Source organism: Strix aluco, chromosome 26, assembly GCF_031877795.1.
Source record: "Strix aluco isolate bStrAlu1 chromosome 26, bStrAlu1.hap1, whole genome shotgun sequence".
NCBI classification, from domain to species: domain Eukaryota; kingdom Metazoa; phylum Chordata; class Aves; order Strigiformes; family Strigidae; genus Strix; species Strix aluco.
This window is the reverse complement of record NC_133956.1, coordinates 5072557-5096833: the sequence shown is the minus strand read 5'-3', so window position 1 is coordinate 5096833 and position 24277 is coordinate 5072557. Positions and strand designations below refer to the sequence as shown.

Here is a 24277-nt window from a genome sequence, read left to right as displayed (position 1 = left end):
CACCCAGGCCTTCCCCTCACCTCAAGCCTCCTCACGGCCCCACCAGGCACCTCCCCGCGCCCCAAAACCTCCTCAAGAAGCCCCAAACCTCATCCTGTTCCCCCTCCTCACACCCGCCTCCATCTTGCGCACGCCCCCTCCTCGCCGCCCGCGCTGCTGGCGCTCCTCCTGCCGCCAGGGGGCGCTGCCGCGGGCCGGGGCGCCCGTGGCGGCGGGGGCGCCGCTCTCTCCGCCCGCCGGGCGCCGCGGAGGAGGCGGCGGGGCAGCGCGGCGGCGGAGCGGGCCGCGGGCTCGGCGTGAGGCGGCGCCGGCGGCGGCAGCGGCGGGGCCGAGCCGGGACCGAGCCGGGAGGCGAAAGTCGCGGCCCCGCTGAACCCGCCCCGGGGCCTGCGGGAGCAGCATGGCCGCCAGCCTGTGGATGGGGGACGTGAGTGTCCGGCCGGGACCCGCGCGGGGCTTTGTGAGGCGGGCAGCGGGGCGGCCTGGCCGGCGGGAGGCGGGAGGGCAGCGGCCGGGGCGGCCGGCCCCGGGGCGACGGCGGGCTGGGGCGCGCTGACTGACAGCCACCCTCACACCGACAGCCACCCTCACACCTACTGACACCCTCACACCTACTGACACCCTCACACCTACTGACACCCTCACACGGACTGACACCCTCACACCGACAGCCACCCTCACACGGACTGACACCCTCACACGGACTGACACCCTCACACCTACTGACACCCTCACACCGACAGCCACCCTCACACGGACTGACACCCTCACACGACTGGCACCCTCACACGGACAGCCACCCTCACACCGACAGCCACCCTCACACGGACTGACACCCTCACACGGACTGACACCCTCACACGGACTGACACCCTCACACGACTGGCACCCTCACACGGACAGCCACCCTCACACGGACTGACACCCTCACACGACTGACACCCTCACACGACTGACACCCTCACACGACTGACACCCTCACACCGACAGTCACCCTCACACCAACAGCCACCCTCACACGGACTGACACCCTCACACCGACCGACTGACACCCTCACACCGACTGACACCCTCACACCGACAGCCACCCTCACACCGACTGACTGGCACCCTCACACCAACACCCTCACACACTGACACAGCCTCACAGGCCCTCACACACTCTGACACACACATAAACTCCCGAACTGACTGATGCTATCACGGACACTCTCCTGTGCACGCTGGCAGGCTGACACACACACTCACCCAGGCTGACACACAAGCACACACTCAGAGGTGCTAACTCAGCCTGGCAGGCATGTTTGTGAGCAGTTACACACTCACAGACACAGTTAGACACACACACACACTCCAGAGTGACGCTTGTTGCCTGCCCGCAGCTGGGGTCACAGACACACTTGTGGCACTTACACCAGTGTCCCATGCTGTCTGTGCTCACGCTGGTGGGCAGACACACTCGTGGGCGCTGATGTGTTCTCACACCTTTGTGCTCATGCTGTATTAGGCACTTACACACTCACTCACACACCCACAAGCCCGTACACTTGCATGCTTCTAGGATTTATGTGCTGGCTTATGTGTTCATGTGCTTGTAGGCACTGACCTGCTCACGGCGATACACTCACGCTCGCACTCGTGCTGCTGGGCTCACACGCTTGTGCTCACACTTATAGGCACTTATGCTTATTTGCACTCACTCTAAGTGCTTACACTCCCCAGTATCTCCCTCATTCCTGCCTGCACGTGCACCTGGCAGCACGCTCACACTCACAGATGCTCCTTCACCCTAGGGTGTCCCTCTCCAGCTGCTCACAAGCACGCTGTGGGCACACTCACAGAGTGATGCACACCCCACAGTGTCCCTTGTTGTCTGCCCTTCACCCACGCTGCATACACCCTCACACACCTGTGTCCCTCACCGCTTGCCACTGTACACACACACTTTCATACACGCTCACGTATGTGTACTCACACCCAGCGTGTTGTAGTGCTTTGCCACCCACACACACGCCTGTTTGTGCTCACGTTGTGCTGTAGTGTCTGCGCTGTCTGCTGCTTCTACACAGTCACATACACAATCCCACCACTGTATCGTAGTGCCACGTGCTTGCCTACAGCTGCATATACGTACAGATAGGCACATGCAGTTACACCAGCACATCACAATTTCCACAATGCCCGTTACTTGCACGCACGTCTAACCCTAACACGCACATCTTTCTCTTTCTTACAGACTCACACCAGCATATTGCATAGCCCTGCTCGCACACACACCCATGCACCCTGTAGTCTTCCTCAGACTCTCTCAGGTGTGTGTGTACACACAGCCCAACACTGAGGATCCCACTGGGTGCTTCTCTCATACACACACTCACACACACCGGGCTTGCCGTTGCATTGCACACACACGCTGGCACGTCAGGGAGTCTTCCACAGCCTGCCACTTACGAAGGCAGACTCCACGGAGTCTGCTGTCTCCTTTTCCCCGCACAGAGGGTTATCTACCACCTCTCCACCATAAGGCCATCCTTTTCGGTCACCTCTCTCACAAGCAGGCCACAGCTCTTTGAAACACACGTCCAAGCAGCAGTCACCTGTTGCCTTTATGAGTCTGGCTCTCCTGTGCGCACACACCACAGGATCACCCTCTGCGTGGCACGTCTGTACAGAGTTAGTGCTGCCTCCTGCTTCTGGCCCATGTAACGGAGTTGTTTCTGCTTTACACTCACACCTCCGCAGGGCACCTGCCACCTTTTGCACGTGTGAGTGCAATACGGTCACTCACTATCAGATATTGCCAGAGTCTGCACGTTCTGTCACGCGCACAAGTGACGGAGCCACCTGGTACCTGGCAGACACACGAACGCGCTCGAGGGCTGTCAGCTACCACGAGGCCATCTGTCTTACACAGGTAGATACTTATCTATACGGAGCTACGTGTGTTACCCCACAGCCCAGCCTTGTGTTAGCTGTCACATGCGGCGCTCCCCGTGTTGCACAAAACTTGTCATTTTCTGTTACACACAGAGGCATCCTTTTCCCTCAGCCCCTTCATCACACATTTGGTCCTAACTGCAGTGCCACTCCATACTTTTCAGTCACGCCGTACAGACACCTGCCCTCCAGCGTGCTCACTCACAGTGCCACTGCCCTGCACATCACACACGCTCCGACACACACAGTGCCACCCTCTCCCCTACGACATAAACACGGTCGGTGCACCCGCGTGCAGGACAAAGCGCAGACCTATGGTGGGACGCGATTAGAGGTCTCCCCTCCCGGTGCTGCCCTGCGTATCTCCATGGTTATGCGAGGTAGACACGGCTCTGTAAACCCCCGGCCCAGCCCGGTGGGGGCTGTGTTACCTGACACGTGCCGCCCATTCCTCACAGCACCCCGGGCTGTGCCGTGCCAGTGTATCGATAGCGCTGGCCCAACCGCCGTTCGCATAGAGAGAAGGAGCCGGCCGTCTCCTTACCCCCTGCTCCGTGTAGTGAACGCTCAGTTTGTTGCTGTATGTTTCTGAGTGGCTTTTGTCCTTCTGTGAAAGCTCCCTGTTCTCTGAAATTCATGCTGTCTCTTGGGTTCCACTTTGCAGACTGTTGAGCCTGGTTCATGCATGCCTGCTGGTTTTGAGTGGCATCGACCCTCTTAAATGAGTCTTCTTTTTGAAGTGTAAGGGTAAAATACTTCTCAATAATGTTTTAACTGCTTAGGGTGACATTGACACATATATTCTCCTTTTTGTAGATGCCCTGGTCTAACTTCTTTTTTTGCTTTTATAGCTGGAGCCATATATGGATGAAAACTTTGTTTCAAGAGCCTTTGCCACCATGGGAGAGCTTGTACTGAGTGTAAAAATCATTCGAAACAGGTTGACAGGGTAACTGTTTATGCTTGTTCTCAGTTTGTTCTACCGGTGTGTTTGCATTGAGCTGTTTGCCCTCTGCATGGCGTCGCTGTCCGTATCAGAGGTTTTCCCTTTGAGCTTCTCGCCATTGCTGCCAACAATATGGGTGTATTGATGACAGCAATGGCGAGGACAGTTGCTGGCTCTTCGACCGCCCCACCAACAAACCAAGGCTTGGCCCTCATCCTGCAGTGCCTCAGCACTCATTCAGAGCGGCCTGTGTGTGCCATTCGCTCCCTCTGGGAATTCCAGTTCCTGGGCTGAAGGCTTCAGTGACTTTTCTGTGTTAATCGTTGCACTAGTGCAGCTACGTGATGCTGGCAGGAGCAGGAAGTCTGACTTAGAAAGAGCAATATGAGAATCTTTTGAGTTCATTTGGAATAAAGTGAGTGACTGTACATAGAATAAAGCATTTTCATATTCTTGTAAATGTTGTAATTTCAGCTTTCAATTGTTTAGACTTCGGTGGGAAAATTTATAGTCAATGAAAGTAGGAAGTAAACTAATTGTGAGCAAAACTATTTTCAATGTGCTTATGTTGACGTGACTTACTGGTAAGTAGGGGCTATCACTTTACTTGTGATCCAAGATTCCTTTAATAGCTTCTTTTGGTAGCTAATGTTTATAATTTGAAAAAAAAAATTGTTCTAAGTATTGCAACTATAGCAAATTTCCTACCAGTTATCTAAAAATGTAACATTCCTCCTCAAATGTGTTTCAAATCTGAAATCTTTCTCTCTCCTCTCCTGTGTCGTATGTTCAGAATTCCAGCAGGCTATTGCTTTGTAGAATTTGCAGATCTAGCTACTGCAGAGAAATGTTTACACAAAATCAATGGAAAACCGCTTCCTGGTGCTACACCGGTAAGTAAATTAAATCAGCCAGTTGGAAACCAAAATTGGGAAGGAATAGGTAGATTTTATATGACTACAGACAAATTCAGTAGTTAGCAAACTGGGATTTTTCTTTTCTTTAATGAACATAAAACTGTTAATGCTCTTACTCAGAAAATTGCTGAAAAAACCACTAATTTCTATGTGAATTTCTGTGTGTCTGGATAAAATCCAGGTATAGAAAAGCTGTGGTGTGTTTTTTTATTTCTGAGCCTTTCTACTATTACCAAATTTGGACTAATGAGAAACCAGAGAAGAGCAAGGAAAACATAGATTGAGTATACCTACCTCAGTCCTTCTGTCTCTCTCCTTTTGTAGTTCCGTATTAATTTGTTACAGGGTGTATGTTGTTACATATGTACAAGGGGAACTTGCAAGTTTGCACTGAGTTTTGAGTAACTTTGATTTGTGAGAGAAACATGACTTTTAAGCCTTGCATTGTTCTTGGCCCTTAGCAAACAGAAGTTATTCAAACCTATTTACAGTGGGGAATGAGCTAGACCATTGTATAATTGCAATACCTAACAAATGTCTCGGATACATAAAAGCTAGGTAGTTAGGAAGAAGAGGAGGAATAGTTGTCAGAGAGGCTAATTTTAGGATGTTGACTCAAATGTGTAGTAGATTAAAATGGGACGGCTGACACAGCTGTCCGTTGTACCCACAGAAGTTGGCTGCAGTCGCTGGGATGACTGGGTCATAAAGCAGCTCTAGAATCACCTCAGTTACAGAGGTGGAAGGTAAATTGATGCCTATCTCGGTGTAGTTAACACCCCGAGTAGGAAACTGGGAGGTTCAGGTTGAACTGTTTGGTCAACCTTCCTGAGAGGACGGCGTCCCCGTGAAAAGGGGTAGGTGAGAGGCCCGGAGGTATCTGTTCACCTGTCCTGTTTAATATGCAAATCAGAGCCCATGATTAAAGGAAACTAATCTTCCTAGGGGCCTTCTGTAGTCACTAGAGAAAGAGAGCAGCTCTGGCGAGGAGTAATATAATAATTGAAGTTTGGTTTCGGGAATACCCGTCTTTATGCACAGTTTAATTCAAACTGCAGTGTTGTGTAGAGGGATGGTTTACGTAACACACGGAGGGAATTACAGATGTCAGACAGAGATCCAGTGTAGGCAGCCTAAATCAGTGCGCTCAGCAGGCAACTGTCCAGCTCATCTCTTGCAGTTAGATACTTTTTCTCTTGTTTACAGAAAACTGAGCGTGGCTTACTCTTTTATTTATTTTTAAATACTGAATCAGCCACAGGAATAACAGAGAGCCGTGGTGCTGTTGCTGTCTCTGTTTTAGAGAATTAGTGTCCCCAGTTCCCCTTTGAGTGGAAGTACTCTCAGCTCTCTCATTGATTTTAAACCCAAAACATTGCAGTGAAGAGTGAGATCCAAAAAAAGATGAAAGTGCTTCAAAGCAGAATCTAAATTTTGTGTTAGCTTGTAAATGGTCTGCAGAAAGAGTTGTGTACCACAGTGAACACAAGCATGCAAGGAACATGATTATAGCCTAGAGTTAAGTCTTTGCTCTATTTCCCAAGAATTATTTACGCTATCTTTGAGGGAAGAAAATACATCATACGAGGTACAGGAGCACACTAGGCTCTCCTCTATACGGAACAAATGTCCTGATCTCTAGGTTATGGGCTTGCTTTTGCCTTTTCAAATTCTTGCTATGCCACTGTATAGTGCAGAGGGATATCTGCTCTGGAAGCCTGTTGGGTAATAAAAAATTGGTTTTGAAGCCCCTCAAGCTGACGAGGGAATCCAGCTTAGGTCTTACACTGTCTGGGTGAGTTTGGATACCAGTGTTCTTGCAAAGGAGTGCAACCCTGGGCTTCTTCCTCTGTCAGACATGCCTCGGAAGAAAATAGCCATTACCATCACCCTCTGCGGTGAGCCTGCGTGGGTCATGGTGTGCTAAGCACCGTATAAGAATGCCCGTGGGTTTGAGACCCTCGGCATTTTGAGGCAGAAGATCACCTGCTCCTTAGATCTTGGTCTAGACTTACATGTGAGTCGGGCCCAAGTTGCTGAACCCTGGTAGGATGGGGGGGTGGGGAGTTCCAGATGTGCCAGTGGGCACAAATTTAGGCTCCTGGGAAACTTGTTTAAAAAATAAAATCAGCTGCAAAGTTTAGGGAGGCCTCCAGTGTCCAATGACAGGTAATTCTTTCCAAAAAACCTTAATTTTGGATCTTACTAATGAGCACATCATTCAGAGCAAAGTATTTAGCCGTACTTTCAGACTCAGGAATTGTTTCCATTTTCCAGTGGGGCGGATTCTGGTCTGCCAGTATTCGTGTAAATCACAAATGTCCAATGCTCTGTGCTGTCATTTCATTTTAAGACCTTAAAATTAGAAGTCATTTAATATTTGTTGTTAGTACCTCTGTTTTCCTGTCAAAATTTTCCTGTACAAAAATTTGTTTTCCTGTACAAAAATTTGGTGCTATGTAAGCTTCACCTGTCTCTCACTAGTTTTATAAACTGGTGAAATAAAGATAAGCCAAACCTCTTGGTACGGGTTCTTTGCTGATTTTCATTATTATAGCTGTATGTCAAATAAAAGTGTTGTCCTTGATACCTTAAGTGGCTGGCCTGATGCCATTGAACATCTGTCAGCATTAAGAAAGTTGTGTAAAATCAGCTTATCGTATTTTTTCTGAATTGTTGGGATTCACATGAGAACATTTGAATGTATGGATTCATTTTTGCCTTGTTTCAGGCAAAGCGGTTTAAATTGAATTATGCAACGTATGGAAAACAGCCTGATAACAGGTAAATGCTCAATATTTAAATATTAGTTTTGCCTGCTTAATGTCTCTTTATCAATGGCCTTGCAAAGAGTATTCAAAATATGTAAACCCACAAGTTCATTGCCAGTCTTCAGCAGAGGGAGGATAACTTAGACTGCCTGTTGGTTTTATGCTTTGCCTTTTGTGTGGCCCAGCAGATTTGCCAGGAGTGTCTTTTAAGGTATTTAAACTTTGTAGCATCAAAGTATCTAATTTGTATATTATCATTTAAATCAATATATTGGAAATGCAGATCTATAAATGAGACATTAATGTTTTCTTGCCATGTTTGAAATCCAGAGATATTCTGTGAGAAATAAGCAGTGAAATTATCTTTAAATAAAAAGCAGTATTGAGTAGATTGGTTGTGCTGCTTGAATTAACTTGAAAAAGCAGTGTCAATAAAACTTTGTGTTGCCTAAGCAGCTTAACTGGTGACACTTTAAAGTATCCATGAAATGGTCTTTTAATACCACTTTTCTCTAAAGTCAAATGTTTAGGCTAAATGTTAGCTGTCACTCAGCGTGCCTCTTTTTCTCTGTGATTGTACTTAAGAAGTTTTCTTTTGATTTTTTTAGTCCAGAATATTCACTATTTGTGGGAGACTTGACTCCTGATGTGGATGATGGCATGTTATATGAATTTTTTGTTAAAGTTTATCCATCGTGTAGAGGTGGAAAAGTTGTTTTGGACCAGGCAGGAGTATCCAAGTAAGTCACCTTTTGTTCATTCTTTTCTTTCACTTCACATGCAGCAACAGGATAGACATAATGCAACAAGGGGAAAAAAAATAGTTCTATCAGCTTAGATTTTAGTAATCTTAACATGCAGTGTTCTTGGACACTCAGTCTACAGTATGTTTGGGTTTTGATAGTCACCACAGCGTATCGTCACTCCTCTGTCAGTATGATGCCCTTTGTGTGTTGGCAGTATGTTACTGCACTTTTGAAAATGCTGAAAAATGTCCAAGTAAACACTGTCTTCCTGGACTCTCAGATGGATTTGTGCTTTTACAGTCTTTAGGCTATTGAGTGTGTATTCCTGTGAAAGCTTTACAGGTTTTTGTTTCAAATAGGGTAGAGCAAAGCTATGATTCATTTTCAGGTACTTAGTAGCTACCTTGTTCATCTTTACTGGAAATGTCTTGCCAAAAACAGATGTCAAAAAGTCAAATTTCTTAACGTTATTAAAACATTTCCTAAACAGCAGAAAATGAAACAGTATTTTCCTAGAAGAGGGACCAGTTGGTGAGCATCCTTGTTTTCAAAACAGAATGTGGCTTCAGAACAGAATGTTGTGATAAGACTTAGAATATGGCTGTAGATCTCTTTCTCACAGAAGTTTTCTCAGTCTTTGACATGTTGGTTTGAAGGAACCTCTGGAGGTCTCTGGTCCAACTTCCCGCTCTGAGCAGGACTGGCCAACACTAGATCAGGTCAGCCATGAATTATCCAGGCCAGGAGAACCTCCCAGGATGGAGATAATACAACCTGTCTGGGCAGCCTGTTCCAGAGCTCCCTAGTAATGAAGTTCTTCTTCACGTGCAACCTGAACCTCTTGCAGAGCTGCTCTGTCACTCTCTGGCTGTCAACTGCTCATGCTGTTACTGCCACCTCACCTGAGACCAACACTGCCGGGGTGGGCTCTGGGTGCCTCCTCCTCCTCAGAGGTGTAAACCCAGCAGCTCTTGTTTTGCTGCACCTGCTTCAGTCTCTGCCCTCAAAATAGGTGTTGGGTGATGCAGGTTGGGCCATTTGTTGGGTTCTGGGAACTGTTCATAAGTGCAGACCTCAGGGAAAGGGAATCTGTGGTAGCTTGGGAAGTGGGGATGGAGCAGGGACTTAAAGTCCTGCGGCTGGGAAGAGCACAGCTGTCTCTCCTAGCAGTGCCAGGGTGTTGCTGCCAGGGGCTTTGTTGTGACTTGTGTAGTTACTCAAAGCTGAGGCGACTGCAAATGTTAGTGTGATGCGAGAGAGGAAGTTGGGGCTTGTGGACGTGCCTGGTGAAGCCCTGGCCCTTCCAGCCAGGGCTGGTAGATCAGGAAGGCCTCCTCCCAGCACCTCTTGTCCAGGCAAGAGAGGAGCTTGGAGCCTGATGCTGTAGTGCTGTGCCTCCTTCTTTGTTTTCTGCTGCGGGAGCAGGCTGGGGGGCTTCTCCTAACTGCAGGGACAGGACAGAATGTCTGCCAGGGAGGTCCTGGCCACAAAGAAACGATGTAGTGGTGGGTTTTCTTCTGTACTAAAATCTGGTTTAGCCATTGATGTGAAAAAAATGAGTGTCTGAAAAAGTTGGGACAATCACTGTCTCCCTTGCTGCACCCAGCATCTATTCCTATACACTATGTGCAACTCTTTATCTGTCCATCTCTATTTTGGAACTGCCAATATTCCCGGTTTCACTTACTCCTGGTCCCATCCGAAAGGCTGGAGAAATCTTTGTAGCAGCTTAGAAACTTACACACTTTTGCGTGCAAACACCTAAAACTGACTTAAACTGATTTAAAAGTTGACTTGCACTGGTTTAATTTGCCATAGTCCTTTTGCAGAGGGCAAGTTAAACAGAACGTGTACCCATGTAGAGTTCTGCTCTTGCTTAATTCTCCAGTTTGTATATAGATAAGGCTGAGCTTTGATTTGGTCTTTTGTATGTGAGGAGTACACATACATACATGCATGTATGTATAAAAATAGATATTTGGACTTGTGTGTATAGCTTGCTATGCAAGATACTGCATCTTATGGGGCACAAACTGCTCTGTAATAGCTTCCAGTGCGGACCTACTACAAGTACTAGGTGATGCCACTTTCAAAATAGCGTGTTACCTGGTGTTTAAGAGTTCCCACAGAATAGATAATCTGCTGTAAATTTACACCCTTGCTTACAGCTCGTTCTTTTCCCCAGGTAGACAAGCCCTTTCCCTCCCCAACTCCTTCCTTCGCCTAGATGGATTCCTCTCTCCCTCCCACACCTAGGTCTTTGATCTTTCTGCTGCGTGAGGCAGCCCATCCCATCTTGGGATCCTGGCACTGCCCTCTTGGATGCTGTTGCGTTGCATCTGACTCACTACAGCATCAGAATCCCACGCAAAGGACCTTTGGGGCTGAAGGGGAATTCGTATTTTCCGGCTGGCTGACGTACAGCGCTGCTAGCAGTAAAGGCTTGCTACGGAGTCGAGGGCTTGCTGGCTGTGTGCTATCCCTGTTCAAGTTGTGCTCTCAGAGCAGGTTTTAGCAGCTTGACGCTAAGAGTTCGTTTTCAGGTCCACTGTTGAGAATGCTGATGGGGCCGTGCCGTTGCTAGGAATGGCAGAAAGCCTGTTGGAATATTTTCCTGTTGAAAAAAGGACGTCAATGGAAAGAGTATCTCAGTCAATCCTACAGAAAAACAATGTTTTTCCTTCCCAGAGGGGCAGTTATGGATATAAACAGTGCCTATGTCTTGTCAATCTTGTGCTGACTTGCAACTGTTTAGATAATCTGTATCCTCCCAGTATAGATTTGAGGCTTTGCTACTGTCGGTGCATTTCGACACAAGTGTCAACTCACTTCCCCAGAATCCACTGGCACAAGATGTACTTTACTTTTGTGAAGCCCTTGCAAGCCCTGCCAAAGCTTGGACGTTCGGTTTCAAGCCTTTTGCAAAAGCAACTGGAAGTCGGAATCATTTAATCTCTGCTAAGAGCAGCGAGAGCCTTAGCGAAAGTGTTTCGGTTGTTGTGTTTTTCAAACCCGATTTTGACTTGGCTGTAAATATTTTTTTTTAAAGCGGCATGGCTTTTTTGTTTTCTATGAGTTATTCTGTATCTCTGCAGAGGTTACGGGTTCGTGAAATTCACGGATGAACTGGAACAGAAAAGAGCGCTGACGGAGTGTCAAGGAGCTGTGGGGTTGGGCTCTAAACCTGTACGCTTGAGTGTGGCTATACCAAAAGCGTGAGTATAAGAGCAGCCAGACGTTTATATAAGAGCGCTGTGATGTGAAATCACGTGTATTGTTAAATGTCTTTTAGTGGTTTGGGTACATTTCCTGGATGTTTCCATCACAAAGTGAAGGAATACCCAAGAATATAGTTAAGTAGCTAGTGTATCAGAATGCACAGGAATTCAAAAGAATTATAGCATTAGGTCAAGACTAAGCATTTTACACTGTTTTTAATTGTATACATTATTAAATACACACACCTGTACACACACTGTATTTAAATATGATTATTTTTTAAAGTATATGTTCCTTTGCATTAAATTGAAATAGTCTAAGTCTGTTTATTGATTTCTGGATAGCAAAGCTCAATTACCTTGCTAATTCTTTTATAATGTCTACTAAATATAAGTCTTTTGGGGCAGGGATTAACTTTTTTTTCTGTGTTTGTTCAGAACCTGATACAATGAGATCCTGGTCTGACTTGGGGCTCGTAGCACTAGGGTAATACGAATAATAGTAATTGCTCCCTATTTGAATAATATTTAGATTTTCAGTGACCTCAGAAGTCTTGGGGGGATAAGGAAGAGAAAAGCAGAAAAAGGGGGTGTATCGTGGTGAGAAGCTTGATGTTTCCTTCTTCCTACTTCTCACTAATTTCATCATTAGACATAGCTTTGTGTGACGTATTTTCATTTTCAAACAATATTTGTCATCTCATTATTTCAAATCTTGATAATCAGATTCCCAGTTCCTTGGGAATGCAAATTTTAGTCAGCTCACAGGCTATTTATTTTTTTAGTCACTTGTAGTCCTTTTTACCTCATGAGCTCTTCCAACTCTGTCCATTGAAGATCACCCAGTTTGGTGGGAATGGGGACAACCAGTCATTGCAGAGGCTTCGGTGCGATAGTGGCAGGAGGGAGAGGTTTTTGTCCATTCTTACTAAAGAAAACCCCAGTTCTTTTGCAAGGCTCTAAGTCTTTAACTCTTCATGTAAAGCAAGGCTCAGTGCCTTGTCTCAGGAAGCTGCAGAGTATTTAACTTCATCCTATTTATCAGAAGGAAAAAGGGACTCAAGAATCTGGATCATGGTTCAGGATTATTCTAAACTGAGGCTCATAGTCCTGAACTCTTCCCTTCCCAAAGTCAGGAAGTGATACTAAATTAACTCATAAAGAATGAAAGCAATGTTTATTAATGAAGATGAATATGAATACAGGAAAGGGCATTAAATTTAAACCACTTCTTTCTTTCTGCAAATGTATGCAAATGATAAATACTGCTGCAGTAAATAGTGAATATATTTTAAAGACTGAAGTTTGCATGTTAGACTAAGCCTTCTCTATGTGCCATATTGTATCTTAAGCTATTTCACTGCTTTTTTTTCATGATTGTTCTGCATTATTTGCAACTTATGCCTGCTTTATTTTTTTAAGTAATCGTGTGAAACCAATGGAGTACAATCAGATGTACAACTATAATTATAACCAATATTACCAACAATATCACAACTACTATGCCCAGTGGGGCTATGACCAGAACACAGGCAGTTACAGCTACAGCTATCCCCAGTACGGATACACGCAGAGCACAATGCAGGTAGGACAGCGCGACGCCCTCGCTCTTCAGTGATCGGTCAGCACAGAAACACGACGTAGCTTACAAAATGGTGATGGGCACGTGTTATCTTCAAGCTCTGGGGTCTTAATATAGCTGCTTGATAAGGAAGTAAAACTGTTTAGCAGACCCTGGTAAAACTGTTTAGCAGACCCTGGTGTGTACTGTTGCCTTATGTGGGGGGTATTGCTGGGACTGGAGGGGTGAAAAAGTCTGGAGGACACAAAGGGTCTCGTAATACGGTTGTCGTGGTAGAAGGGTTCTCTGGATATGGGCAGTTGGACAGGCAGTGCTACGACTGCCTTCTGGGATCCTTCACAAGCCTTGCTTTAGAGGATAGAGCAGATCAGGACAGCCACCCGGCTTCACCACAGGAATTTCAAGAACTGCTGCCTCTGTTACAAGTTTAGTGTGGGATCTCCCCTGTGGAGTCTGTTGGGAGTAGAACACGGGGCTTATGTCTGAAAACTTCTGTTGTAATCAGGTATAAAAATCGGTATATGACAGGGGTAATCAACAGGTGATGTTCGTGAAAGAAAAGATAAATACCTGCTGTCCTAAGGGTTTTGTTTTCCTTGCAGACATATGAAGAAGTCGGTGAGGACGCATTGGAAGGTATGTGTCTCAAATTCTATATTGAAGTTGTCTGTTTGTTCTGCACTGATTAGAGATAGTCTTTCTCAAATTGGCCCTGTAATTTCAATGTATAATATACCTTTATCTCTGGGTAAATCTGAGGCCTGAGAAAATTTGTGGGTCGCTATCACCTAGTGCAATTGCATCCTTATTTTACAGTTGCTGTTCCTAGTCTGAACCTTGTCAAGAATTTAACTAATTGGCTTCACTAGCAGTGAGATTTTAATCTCCTGTAGTACTCAAACTTTTATCGTTTTTTTAGTATTTTTTCTGGTATGCTGCAAAAAAACCGCAGATATTCTGTTTTTCTGTAAAATCTTGGAATTTAGAGCGCAGAATACCTCACTGTGCTTTTAGTTTTAAAAAGAAATAATATCAGTTAGCACACTGATAAAATATTTGCTTTAGCAGTCATTGCTTGAAGTGGGCCCAAAACCATATTGGGGTTTTAGATATTCGTGGAAGCAGTTTTCATTTATTGAGGCAAGGAAAAATCATTTCATACTGGCAGTTCCAAATTTCTGTGTTGAGTGAGTATGCACTGTGTAGTGTATCTTACTCTTCTCTCTAAAAAAAATTTTAAAATCACAGTAAAAGTAGAAAGCAGTCGGATCCTTTACAGGATCCGTAGGTATCAGTAATGATATCAATGGGAAAGCCCTTAACAGCTTTTAAAAGCATTACAGGAGAGCTTTCCTTTCTCTGAAACTAACACACCAGTGCTATACTTAGAATATCTCTGGGGTGTCTTTTTCTCCTTGATTAAACGAATATGTTGAAATTTGTAGGAAACTGAAATCACGTATTGCCAGTGTATCATTCCTTTTTCTTAATTCTGTTCTCCTGTGATGAGTTACATGATGTAGCTAAACCTGAACCTTTTTACAAGCATTTTATTCCTGATGTGTTTTGTAGTTTTTCTGTTCAGCCAGCCAGTTGCTTTGCACTCTGGCAGTCGCTTACCAACCTATGTGATTGTGCTCCTCTGATAACCTGAGCTTTAGATTGTGGGTGCTGTTAGGTGAGCTGTACATCCTACAAGAGGTTTGGGGAAATACGATGAGTCAATTATTGCAAAATGTTAAGTGTGCATTGGCAGAATTGCACTGGCTGCGGTGCTGTCAGCTCCAAAATGCTTTACAGACATTTCTTCCAACTGTAAAATAGGGGACATGTTCATACGTAATTCACTGGGTGTCACTGGCACTTTTTTGGTTACTAACTGTGAAATGCTTTGAGATGTTCGAGGCTTTGGCAGACGAGCTCTGGTGACTCTTGTTGCAGCAGCGTAGGACGCTACCGTCCCCAGCCATCCACTCTGACCCTGTAGTGGAGGGAGCAGAACGGAACGTGTGCCTGCGCCTCCGCTCCTCCACTTTGCAGTCCGGTGCCTTAGTGCCAACCCACCTTCTTTGGCAGTTTAAGTGGCTACACTGGGCTGCGAGGTGCAGGTATGCGTTCTCTCTGTTGACTCTGCTATGGGGGCAATCACCACTGGAAAGAGGGACATATTTGGATGTAGTTATTTCTTATCCCATTGCAGAAAGATTTACTAGGGCTAATCTAGTCAGGTTGGTGATTGGGCAAGTGCTGGGAATGTTTTGTGACTCCCCCCACGTTTGTTTTAATCAAACTAACACGTTTACGGGGTGTGGGTTTTTTTCTCACCCATTATGTCGCGTGACCTATTTGTCTGTCTTTCCTCCTTTAGATCCAACGCCTCAGTTAGACGTCCACGAAGCAAATAAACAGTTTATGGAACAGAGTGAAGAGCTCTACGATGCCTTGATGGACTGTCATTGGCAGCCTTTGGACACTGTCTCGTCAGAGATTCCAGCCGTGTTATAGCCTCGTTGCTGAGGCGCTGTGTCTGTGTGACAAGCCCGCCAGTGCGCTCCGGACTGTTACGCTGCACCTGGATCCTGCAGTAGTGAGGGGTGGCCCTTTCTCCACCCAGGTCTGTTACTCGAAGTACAGGAGGACTGTGGCCTTTCCTGTACAGAACGAGTATCGTAGGAGCATCATGGTAACTTTTATTCATGGTGAAAGTTAGAACTGCAACAGTTTTATTCCTTTTGTCTTGAAATGAACTCTTAATACTTATTGGGAATTGTAATTTATAAACTTTCAACGAGATGGCACAGGGGAAAGACTCTACTCCAACGTACAATAAAAAAGTTGGTCTTTTAAGTAAAATTACCCTTTGCATTTTGGTTCCTGCCCATCTTTCTGTTTTGCTGCCCATTTAACTGTCTTCAGTCATTTGATCCAACTCTCATGAATGTGTTATTTTTAAAAAAAATCATTGTTGGATACCACTAAAATGTCTCAAAAGCCTTCTAGTGACTGGGTAAGGGAAAGAACCGTGTAGATGAAAGCTTACGTTCTGTCTAACTTAAGCTGTGATGTTGAGCTAGCAAGTTGTAGCTCGGTGTACTTAAGCAATCTACCTGAAGAGCATTTTGGAGAGTAAAGACAGAAAGGAGCGTTGTAAAACTACTACAGACCGTTGCCTTCTACCTGGTGATCTCTCGCACGTTTGGCTTGCTTCTCCACCTGTGTATGAGGAAATAATTCCCCATCAGTCAAGCAGTTTAAAACACTTTTACCAGCCACCTTGTTTCAATGTTATTTTGGGTACCATGCCTTTCTTCATTGTGGACACACCTTGATGGTCTCATTCAGATGTTAAGATTTCATAGCGTCTTCCACTGTCCTGTCAAAGGGAATATGGTGAAACTGAAGATCTCGCAGCAAAAACGGGTCAGAGCAATCTAATTGATATATTGTGCAACAAATTGTTGCTAACCTGGAAAGCAGTTTTCTACTGGATGTTGTATAAGCTGGATGGACAAGCAATATATTTAAGCTAATATTATGTTGCATTAGAGGTCAAAGTGAAAATAATAGCACTTATGTACATGTTATAAGCCCTTTTCAGGCTTTTGTGCCTTAAACTCTTTGAGAAATAGGAACAGATAAACTACCTGTAATAAATGTCTATCCAAGAAATAGTTTGGTAACTGAAATTGCTACTGCAAAGCATTTAGTTGCCTCCCTGCCCATGTTGATGCAGAGATTTGCCACGAAATTTAAATACTTTCATAAAGCCTACTTCTACTACACCTTTGTTTGTGTCCATAATTATGATATATTTGTCAGTCTGTGGTCTTTTTATCAACTGCAATGGTAAACGCACCGTGAATATGAGGGGAATGGTGACATCATCCTGGAGTTAATGTGTTTCTGAACGAGTGGAACTAGAGGACTGCTGGACCCCTGCTTTCTCACCTGCTGTGAATTTTTTCCTCCTGCTGTGCACCTGACTGTGCTGTGGGCTGTTAACAGTGTCCTAACCTCCAGTTACTTTGAATTTAAGGAAATCAATGCTCCCTGCGTGTGCTGGTAGTGTTTCAGAGGCAGCAGAGAAGTGGAAGCAAGCAGAGCGCTTTTTTTCATCTGATGGAGCTGGTCAGCTCAGATGATGCCCCTCTTCTTGAAAAGTGCCCGTTCGACAGAGTGGCATTTCAGAGGTGATGTAAAGAAAGGTTTTTTTATGTTCTGCTGTTAAAGGCTTTCTAAATCATTCTGTTTCTGTGCTGCAACAGTGCTACCCTGTATGCCCTTCATTCTCCTCTTTTGGACCTGTCTTTCCCTGTCCCCCCAAATTTTAGCGTTGATAATGTAGCCCTTCTAATTTGCTACAGGAGGTGATCTGCAGCCACACTTATTTTATCGATACAAATTTATGCTGCTTTTCAAAGGCTGGCCAGCACTGCTGTCCTGTGTAATATTTCCTAGTGCGCAGATAAACCACGTCCATCTAACTCTGTCTCTAAAGGACAGCGGAGCAGATGATGGCAGAGCAGCCCCCCACACAGCCTGTGGCAAAATCATTTTGCTCTCTGCTTTTTTTTTTTTTTTTTTGTGGTAGAAAGAAAGTTGGTAATGATTAGTCTGATCCATCACCATCCCAGAGCTTTTAGGAGAGCCGTGTATATACAGACCCACGGGCCCTTACGCGGGGAACCATTTGGGAGTAGAGAGGCCAGCAAAGATTACCTGCTGGAGCCTGTTTACTGGTGCTGCAGAGCTTAAAATAGCTCAGGCATTTCCTTTTAGGAGAGAGGTTGACGTGAGGCTTTGGCCCACAGTCCCTTGATGTGCGAGCCAGCCTTTTGGGGTTGTTTGTGAGAATCTCAGCCAATGTTCTGTTGAGCTGTTAATCTCTCTGCACTTTTTTTTCCGTGTATCACTTACTCATCTTAATGTTCATTTTCAGCTCCTGGCCATTATTGCAGCATCTGAAGCACAGAGGAGACTTTTATGTGGCGCTACAAAACAGCCGGTCACCTGGATTTTGTAGGGTTTGTGTTTTGGAATCCAAGTTAAACAGAGTGTGGGATTTTGTTTCTCATGGATGGCTACAGGAAAAGCCCTGATTAATTACCATTTAGTGTAACACAAGATGAAAGACGAGGACTCCGTGTAGTAAGGTAATTTCTGCTTTTATCTTTATGTGCTAAAGGCAAGAAATCCGAGGCAGATAATATCACAGCTCACTGGGATTATGTAATCCTTGACAATTGCATCAAAATCTGCGACTGAGATTATGAAGTATTCTGAAACAGCAGGCAACGTTTACTAGTAATTACAAAAACTGCTCAAACATTCTTACTGTGTTACTTGATGAAGATGTGATGATCCAATTTAGATTACTCTAAATTGCAGGGACTCTCGGATTACCGTTTGAATTACATAGACTGAAAAATGTTGAGCCAACTGCAGAGCTGGAAAGACGTGGGCGTTGCTTCTGTTGGGCATGAAGTGGTGATTTCCAAAGCGTAAGCTGCAAGGCTGTGGGGTGGCCTGTTGCCATTAACATGTGTTTAATTAAAAGCTTGACAGTAAGCATCGGGGGTGGCCTGTGAGAAATTCTGACCAGCTTCCAGTGGGATGAGGAGTCTGAAACCATTCCATTAAGCAAATGTGGGTCTGTACCAGGGCAGCCCCGTGTATGGGTTGAGGGGTCTGACGGGGGCTGGCGATGATGTTTTCTCTGTGTGTCTGGCTACAGAAAATTCGTGTTAATTGGACCAGTTTCAAGAGACTGGTTCATATCCCGCACACCAAGAAGTACCAAACACCCTTAGGTATTTCTCTGAATCCCTTTTGAGGAACAGAGATGTTTGACTCTGGTCTTTGCGTACTCAGTTTCTCATTACCGGTTTGCTAATCCCCAGCTTCTGCTAAACAAGATCTGAGAGGAATTTTTACCTTCCAGCTTTGCTATCTCCCAGTGCATCTTGTAAAGCATACTGGATACACCAGTTTCAGGATTTAACTTGGGATTTGCTTAGACATGAAATTAATTCAGTGGCAGGATAGGGTATGAATTTTAAATGCAATAGCACTGATAGAGCTAGTTCAGAAAATGTCCCTCTGAAAAAGCCTGCTTTACCTTTTTGCCTGGTTAGAGCATTTATTCAGAAAATATCTCCTTTTTTTTTCCACGTTTCTGTGCTTTTCTTCCTTAGCAATTATTCTCAGTGAAAATGATTTTATCAAATGCAGTCAGTTTTGTAAGAAGGGGTTTGGGGGTACTGCTTGGTACACACTCTGTTTTTCTCAGATGACATTATGCTGTTTCTGCTGTAGAATCTCCAGGGTCAAAGCAGAGGTAGATAACGCAGTTAAGGCGATATAGATGACAAGCTGTACGTGTCCAGGGCTTGTCTTGGCCCCCCCAGCACTCAGGATCCCTGAGGAGCTGCAGGCACAGCAACCCACCTGGATCATTAAGTCATATTTGCTTTTCCTTAGTGCTAATTTTTCACAGAGCGCTTCCCTGCGGGTTGTCTGCTCCCACCTGTCTGGTGGTGGGAATTGCAGCCTCTTCCAGCGTTTGTTCCCAGTCCTGCGCTGTGGAAGAGACTGGTGTGAGGCTCCCAGCCATACCGGGAGGTTTCATCAGGGCTTCGCTGACCACAGACATGCAGTGGGATTTCCTCTGCTCCTCTTCGGATCTCCATCCATCTTCTCGTGATGGGCTGAGGTCGACTGAGCATCCGTTGGCTTTCAGTATTGCTCCTCGGGGATTCTCCCTGCTTAGCATTTGAAACATTCTCTTCCCAAACACTTGATGTTTACCAAGATTTGAAATTTTGAGGAGGGTTTTTTCTTGCTACGGTGAGCTCCCAATTTCTGTCCTGCCCTAGGATTTGACAGGGAGATTTCTAGGTTACCTTTGCACGGGTCGCTGTGCCAAGGAGAATCCGGTCTGTCTGGGGAATGCCTCGTGACTTGACAGAGCAGCCACAAGATCCGTGAAGGAGGTGGAGGACAGGACCAGCTGCTTGTAACCTGTCCCCGGCAGCTTTGACAAGGGCTGTTTTTAGAAGAGCTTGGCCACGCAAGGTTTGGGACTCATTTCCAGACTTCTGCTTTAAACGGGTGCCGGGCTTATTTTGTTTGTGATCTGGAATGTTTGTTGCGGGGTTACCAGCTTGAAAGGGTGATTCCTGAGCACTGTGGATGTTTTCATCTGTGAATTTTGCTCAGGACAGATTAAAAACTAACTGTTGTTCTCCCTCATTCTCCAGGGCTCAGGGGCAGGAAGCAGTCTCAGACTTTTCAACCTGATTTCTCACAGTGGCTGTGGCTCCAGCATCACTACCTGCAGGAATTTCAGCAGTCCCTTCCAACCAGTTGGCAGGTGTTCTCATTTTAAATCCTTTCCACTGATTATGGATTATGAGCCAGGAACCTGACAGAGGTATTGTTTTGGCAGATAGACTTTTGTTTCCAAGAAACTTTCCTTCCATTCCCCGAGGGTGGGGTGTTCCCCCCCCCTTCCAAAAGGGAAGGAGTAGGAAAAATGTAGCTGCTGACTTCACCTTTTTGAAGTGCAACCGCTGATGCGGGGAGGAGGGAAATTATATTTGTTCTACAAAGAGTGGAGATTCATTGGGGGGGGTGGGGGGGGAATACAGGTCACCCCCCAATGCAAGGTGGGGAGCAGGGGGTGAAAATCATGGTCTTGCTGCTTGGGGGTGGGGTTTTTCCAGCCCTCCCTGCTGCTGTCGGAGGAGGGGGCGAGCTTATCTTTTGGGGAGGGTTGGCATGGCGGGGGGTGGGTGGCATGGCGGGATGGGGGGTGTCATGGCGGGGAGGTCAGGGCTGTGGGCGGAGCGAACTACAATTCCCAGAAGGCTTTGCGGGCGGGGCCGGCCCCAACAGCCAATCAGCGTCTGCGCTGCCGCCCTATAAAATGCCCCCAGGGGGGGATAGTCGCTCTCTCTGTGATGGCGGCCGTGAGGGAGCCGTTGGCGCTGCGGCGCGGGGACAATCCGCCGCCATCCGCCCTCCCCCGGGGCTTTCCCGCCGCCCGGCCCCACCACAGCGACGCCCCGCAGGCTCCGCGGCCGGGCGGCGGCGTTCGGGGCGCTCCGATGGGCTGTGAAGGGCAGCGCTGCGGCGGGAGGGCCTTGCTCCCTCCCAGGCCGGGCCCGGCGCGGGTGGGTGAGTGGCCGAGCTCCGCGGCGGGCTGAATTAAAAAAACCCTGGGAGAGGCGGCTGCCGGGCGGCGGAGCCTTGCAGGCTTACCCGGCCCTATCGAAGCTGCGTCTGTCTCGGTGCTGTGGCAGATGCAGTCAAAAAGGAGCCGAGAGCGAAAGGTTTTTCCTCGACGGTCGCCGCTCAGTTTGAGCCTCCGTAACTGTCCGGCAACATTTCGGGAAAATACATGGCCTGGGGGGGGATGCCGAGCTGAGGGCGAGGGTCTGGGCATCGCTGGCCACTTGCCGGGCCCTGGCTGTGGGTGGAGGTGGTGGGAGGGGGTGAAAGCAGCTGCCCCAGATACCTGCTTCTGCAGCCCGAGTTGGTGCACGAAGAGGTGGGTGGGAGGTGGTGGGTATCCCGGCTTTTCTGTTTTAAGACTTCTTCTGTCATCTACCTGAAGCTCAAGACTATTTTTTTATTCTTCCCCAGCAGTGTCCTGGCATGGAAGGGGATCGCAGCGTGGGGGATGTGACAGCCTCAGCTCGGCAGCGCTGGGCAGGTGAGATGCGCGATCCAGGCTCCGGAGTCTTGTGCTGGGAAGTCGGTTGTTGCCTTCCCGGCCTCCCTCGGCCACAGCAGCGAGCAGCAGGATTTCCTGGCCCCCTGCTAGCAGATGCTGCCCAAGCAGTGCTTGCTCCAGCTGCTGCGCATCCTCTGCAGGGCTGTTGTTTGGGGTTAGGCCCTGCAGATGGGTTTAAGAACTGCAGACTGCCCTTATTTCTCGCTCTGTCGACGTCATGTATGGGTGGGATAAGGGGACTTCCTCTCTCCAGTGCCACTGGGCCTGGCTCGTGGCAGAACTGGGAATCAAATCTGATCGAAAGCAGGTGCCTCACTTTTTTCACTCCATCTGCCGCTCAGAAGCTGAAACAGCCTTTGCCAGGCGAGCACAGTGTGACTCTGCATGTTTATCCAAGAGCTGTGGCTCCATGCAATAGCTACAGGTCTCCAACAACATGCCAGAGCAACGGGAAGGTCTTTGACTGCTGGGCCTCTTTTGCCTGTTGCTGTCACTCGCCCCTCCTATATGTATTTTCAGCAATTGGAGTGTTTCTTCTTGTGGGGTGCTCACAGGTCTGGGTGGGGGGTGTCAGTGATGTGTATGTGTGAGTCTACAGCCTGACGCTGATGGGGTGGGGGGTGTTGTCGTGTCTTCCAGGGTGGCTTCGTGTTTTGGAGCTCGCTCAGCCTGTGGCCTGCCTGCCGGATAGACCCGAGGTGAGAACATAACGCCCTTCTCAGAGCTCAGTGGCCTGTCCCTCCAGATCCCTTTCCCATCAGATCTGCATACCGATCTTGTGGTCGAAAAAGGAGGAAAAATAAAATTCAAACTGGTCTCCAGCCTCTTTGCTGGTGCAGTCCTGCTCTGAGAGGGGACAGTTGGAAGACAAGCTGTGCTGGCCTTGCTCCTTCAGGCAGGCTGGGGTGGGAGTGAAACCCCTTGGTCAAGAGAATGGATAAACGTTGGGCGGAGAGAGCAGAGGTGCCCTGCAGATGTGCAGGGTGGGGTTTGCTTGGGCTGGGTTTGATGTGTTGATTCCTAGTGTAGAGCAACCCATCTCACCTCGATGAGTGGGTTCAGTTTTGGGCCCCTCACTCCAAAAAGGCCATTGAATGACTCGAGCGTGTCCAGAGAAGGGCAATGGAGCTGGTGCAGGGCCTGGAGCACAGGTCTGATGGGGAGCGGCTGAGGGAACTGGGGGGGTTTAGTCTGGAGAAGAGGAGGCTGAGGGGAGACCTCATGGCCCTCTGCAACTCCCTGAAAGGAGGGTGCAGAGAGGGGGGAGGAGTCTCCTGACCCAAGGACCCAGCGCCAGGACAAGAGGGAATGGCCTCAAGCTGTGCCAGGGCAGGGTCAGACTGGCTCTTAGGAAGGATTTCTTTGCAGAAGGGGTTGTTGGGCGTTGGAATGGGCTGCCCAGGGCAGGGGGGGAGTCCCCATCCCTGGAGGGGTTGAAGAGTCGGGTTGACCCAGCGCTGAGGGATCTGGTGGAGTTGGGAACGGTCAGGGTGAGGTTCATGGTTGGACTGGAGGAGCTTCAAGGGCTTTTCCAACCCAGATGATTCTGATTTCAGATACTTACCTGTGGCTCTGTTTTTTTCAGGAATTACTCGTTTAGTGGAAAAGGCCAAGATCTTATGAGCCCCTGTCCCTGTTGAAGGGATTCGATTTGCTTTCCTTAAGGCCCGAACCGTGGGGACGCTGTGACGTGGAGCACGTGAGTGTTCTTTGGGGGTAACTGCCGGGTGTTTTGAGTGGGACCTCACCAATCGTGGAGGACAGAGGCCAGTTCAAGCTGACTGTGCCTGGGCTGGAAGTGGCCAGTCCTTAATCTGGGCTTTGTAGGTGGGAATGATCAACTTCATTAGTAAGGTTTTTAATTGGGCAGCCTATTATCTGTGAGCGCGAGTTCAGTCGCCCTCTGAGCGCAGCCTGGTCCGTGATGACTCCTTTCTTTGGAGACTGTTGGATGAATCCTGCGGATATGGGGCTGAGGCCGGGCACAGCCAGAGCCACTGCCCCGTGCGGGGCGAGGGAACAGCAGGGAATCCCTGAACCCAGGTGAAACCTGAAGCAAGGCCGAGGCCAACTGCTCTTCCTTCATTCAGGCTGGATTATTTTTTATCCCCTCTTCAGGTGTGAGTAGAGCGTGGAGCTGAGCTGAGCCAGTCCCTGGGAGGTCTCGGTGCTGCGGTGCAAGACTTCGTTCCTTCCCAGCCCTCTCCTCCAGGAGCAGGAGCTCTGCGGAGCCAGATCCGGGCTCCTTCCCGAGCCGTGAGCTCCCCCAGGTGGGAACAGCCGCTCCAGGTGCTGCTCAAGCTCTTGCTTAAACACAGAAGGGAAGAGAATCCTTTCTGTGAAGTTTTCTCAGGAGCAGAGCTTGGCGAAGGGTCTGGATATAAAACATTTTGCCGGTGAATAAACACAACAATCACTTGAAA

The 24277-nt window shown here is 47.4% G+C and overlaps 2 protein-coding genes and 4 non-coding genes across 14 annotated transcripts in view; 5 read left to right on the top strand and 1 right to left on the bottom strand.

The window, feature by feature from the left end:
• Positions 1-104, bottom strand: part of LOC141934966 (CCN family member 2-like) — a 42927-nt gene extending 42823 nt beyond the window's left edge. The window contains exon 1 of the mRNA XM_074850813.1: positions 89-104. The gene's annotated coding sequence lies outside the window, so the exon portion shown is untranslated. The remainder of the gene's footprint in view (positions 1-88) is intronic.
• A 147-nt stretch (positions 105-251) lies between these two features.
• TRNAU1AP (tRNA selenocysteine 1 associated protein 1) lies at positions 252-24277 on the top strand. 9 transcript variants are annotated; one of them, XM_074850671.1, is made up of 17 exons: positions 252-427; positions 3789-3886; positions 4677-4776; positions 7532-7584; positions 8180-8311; positions 11413-11532; positions 12958-13120; positions 13720-13753; positions 15486-17307; positions 18057-18270; positions 18506-18618; positions 19993-20191; positions 20377-20549; positions 21764-21833; positions 22494-22552; positions 23440-23553; positions 23973-24277. In XM_074850671.1, exons 1-9 carry the CDS (start codon positions 401-403, stop codon positions 15620-15622), a joined length of 864 nt encoding a protein of 287 aa, XP_074706772.1. In that variant the 5' UTR covers positions 252-400; the 3' UTR covers positions 15623-17307; positions 18057-18270; positions 18506-18618; positions 19993-20191; positions 20377-20549; positions 21764-21833; positions 22494-22552; positions 23440-23553; positions 23973-24277. The 9 variants fall into 9 exon arrangements, with proteins under 9 accessions (XP_074706772.1, XP_074706771.1, XP_074706770.1 ...); XM_074850673.1 differs by adding an exon at positions 3602-3676 and having other exon boundaries at positions 263-427; positions 18506-20191; XM_074850674.1 differs by lacking the exon at positions 252-427 and adding exons at positions 2839-2914; positions 3602-3678 and having other exon boundaries at positions 18506-20191.
• Positions 21378-21522, top strand: LOC141915659 (small nucleolar RNA SNORA16B/SNORA16A family). The gene has a single exon (XR_012620994.1). It is a non-coding gene; the product is annotated as a small nucleolar RNA SNORA16B/SNORA16A family (small nucleolar RNA).
• Positions 22235-22365, top strand: LOC141915660 (small nucleolar RNA SNORA44). Its single transcript, XR_012620995.1, has one exon. It is a non-coding gene; the product is annotated as a small nucleolar RNA SNORA44 (small nucleolar RNA).
• On the top strand, positions 22591-22709 carry LOC141915661 (small nucleolar RNA SNORA61). The gene has a single exon (XR_012620996.1). It is a non-coding gene; the product is annotated as a small nucleolar RNA SNORA61 (small nucleolar RNA).
• LOC141915667 (small nucleolar RNA SNORD99) lies at positions 23768-23838 on the top strand. Its single transcript, XR_012621002.1, has one exon. It is a non-coding gene; the product is annotated as a small nucleolar RNA SNORD99 (small nucleolar RNA).